The sequence below is a fragment of the Mandrillus leucophaeus genome, unplaced genomic scaffold (genome assembly GCF_000951045.1).
Source record: "Mandrillus leucophaeus isolate KB7577 unplaced genomic scaffold, Mleu.le_1.0 Scaffold314, whole genome shotgun sequence".
NCBI classification, from domain to species: domain Eukaryota; kingdom Metazoa; phylum Chordata; class Mammalia; order Primates; family Cercopithecidae; genus Mandrillus; species Mandrillus leucophaeus.
Window position 1 is genome coordinate 978,923 of NW_012103299.1, and position 1,883 is coordinate 980,805.

The following is a 1,883-nucleotide window of genomic DNA, read 5'->3' on the forward strand; positions in this document are numbered from 1 at the left end:
CTACAGGCGCCCGCCACCACGCCCGGCTAATTTTTTGTATTTTTAGTAGAGACGGGGTTTCACCATCTTAGCCAGACTGGTCTCGATCTCCTGACCTGGTGATCCGCCCGCCTCGGCCTCCCAAAGTCCTAGGACTACAGGCATGAGCCACTGCGCCCGGCCACAAATCTTTTTCTTTTAATAAAGACAGTAGAACTATCCACTCAACAGGTATTTACTGGGTGCCTCCTGTGCATACAAGGTACTGTGGAAACCAGGCACTATGAAGCCACCAATTAAGTTGAAGGAATAAAGCAAGAGATGGTGTTTCTGACAAACTGACTTCAGTTGAAGTTTCACCTCTCATCATCTTGAACTGAGAAAAAAATGACTAAAAAGCAAAAGAGGAACCAGAAAGAGGGCGTTCCAAGGCTCCTTTGAAGATTAAGGCTCATTTCATACTACGGTTAAAAAGTTTAATTCCAAAATAGACAAAGCTCTATCCAACAAAGAAGTCTGAAAAAAAAAAAATCTTTCCTAGCCAATCATTCTAAGGATTTCTCACACTCACATACAAGAGCCGGAGCGCCCTCCAAAAGGTATGACGCAGCTTTCTCAACAATACCTCCTGCTCTTTGGTAATTAATCTCGCTTTAGATCAGGCCCCAACCGCCTCCTGGAGCCCACTAGATGCAAGCCTGGGCTCAATGTCGTCCAACGCGCTTGTTCTGTACGCAACAGCATGGGAGGCAGGAGGGCAATTTCTGTTTTATTTATTTGATCCTTAAGTTCAGGCAAACGAGGCCTCATGTGCGTGGAAGGCAGGGCTAAAGGGGGAAGAGTCGACTGGGGACAAGCCCCAGTGTCTCCCAGATTCGGCCTGCTCATTTCCGACTGCACCTCCCCACACAGGACTATGATGAGAAAAAAATTCCCCTGAAACTCGTTTCCAAGGAGGGTCCACCAAAGGTCACCCTCCACTCGCTCAGGCCAGAGGACACTGAAGCTGCTGCGAAAAGGAACACAAAGAGTTCCGCCGGGGCGAGGGCCTGACTCTGCAGCGCGGGGGGCGCCCATGCAACGCTCTCTGACCCGTGTGGGGATCGTGCTTTCCCCCGCCCCGGCCTGCTCGCTCCTCACCGCGCGTTCCTCCCAAGGCGGGCCTCGCGCACTTACCCCCGGTTAGGACCCTTAGGGATGAACCAAGGCACCAAGAAGCCGACGAAGCCCCAGAACACGCTCATCACAATGAGAGGCACCGTGAGGCCTTGATACGCCATGGTCACCGCCTGAGCGCCAGCCCCTACCCCGCCGCCTCACTCGGATCCCACCAGGAAGTGTCAATAGCTGACCACGTGACCAGCGTGCGCAGGCCCCGCCTCCCGCGCCCCTACGTGACCTGCGCGCCGGCCTCCGCCCCTCGAGGAGCCCAGAGGCAGAGCCCCGCCTTCGCCTGGCTGTCTCGTGGCTGCAGCTCCTTAGAGGCATGTCGCTCACCCCAGAGCCAGGGGTTCGGTCACCACGGGCTCAGCAAAGTGTTCTGATGCGAACTTGGCCCTTTTAGACAAAGAGTGTAGTTATTTACAGCCTCGTCTACTTATGCAACAGACATAGAGAACTTAACAATAGTTCTGTATTACTATTCTGAATTCCCGTGTGCCTGGCATTGGGTCATGATCTTTAAGTTCATGAACCCAAGGCCGGGGGCGGGGGCTCACGCCTGTAATCCCAGCACTTTGGGAGGTTGAGGCAGGCAGATCACTTGAGGTCAGGAGCTCGAGACCAGCCTGGCCAACATGGTGTAACCCTGTCTACTAAAATACAAAAATTAGCCGGGTGTGGTGGCGCACGCCTGTGGTCCCAGTACTCAGGAGGCTGAGGCAGGAGAATCGCTTGAACCCTCG

At 53.9% G+C, this 1,883-nt stretch overlaps 1 protein-coding gene across 2 annotated transcripts in view; it reads right to left on the bottom strand.

Moving 5' to 3' along the window:
- The window catches only part of ATP6V0E1 (ATPase, H+ transporting, lysosomal 9kDa, V0 subunit e1), a 67,892-nt gene extending 66,529 nt beyond the window's left edge, over positions 1 to 1,363 (bottom strand). The window contains exon 1 of one of the 2 annotated variants that reach the window (XM_011987700.1): positions 1,156 to 1,346. In XM_011987700.1, the coding sequence (XP_011843090.1) occupies positions 1,156 to 1,259 (104 nt within the window). In that variant the 5' untranslated portion in view covers positions 1,260 to 1,346. Of the gene's footprint in view, positions 1 to 1,155 lie in introns of both variants that reach the window. The other variant, XM_011987699.1, reaches the window with a different exon arrangement.
- Positions 1,364 to 1,883: the final 520 nt, after the last annotated feature.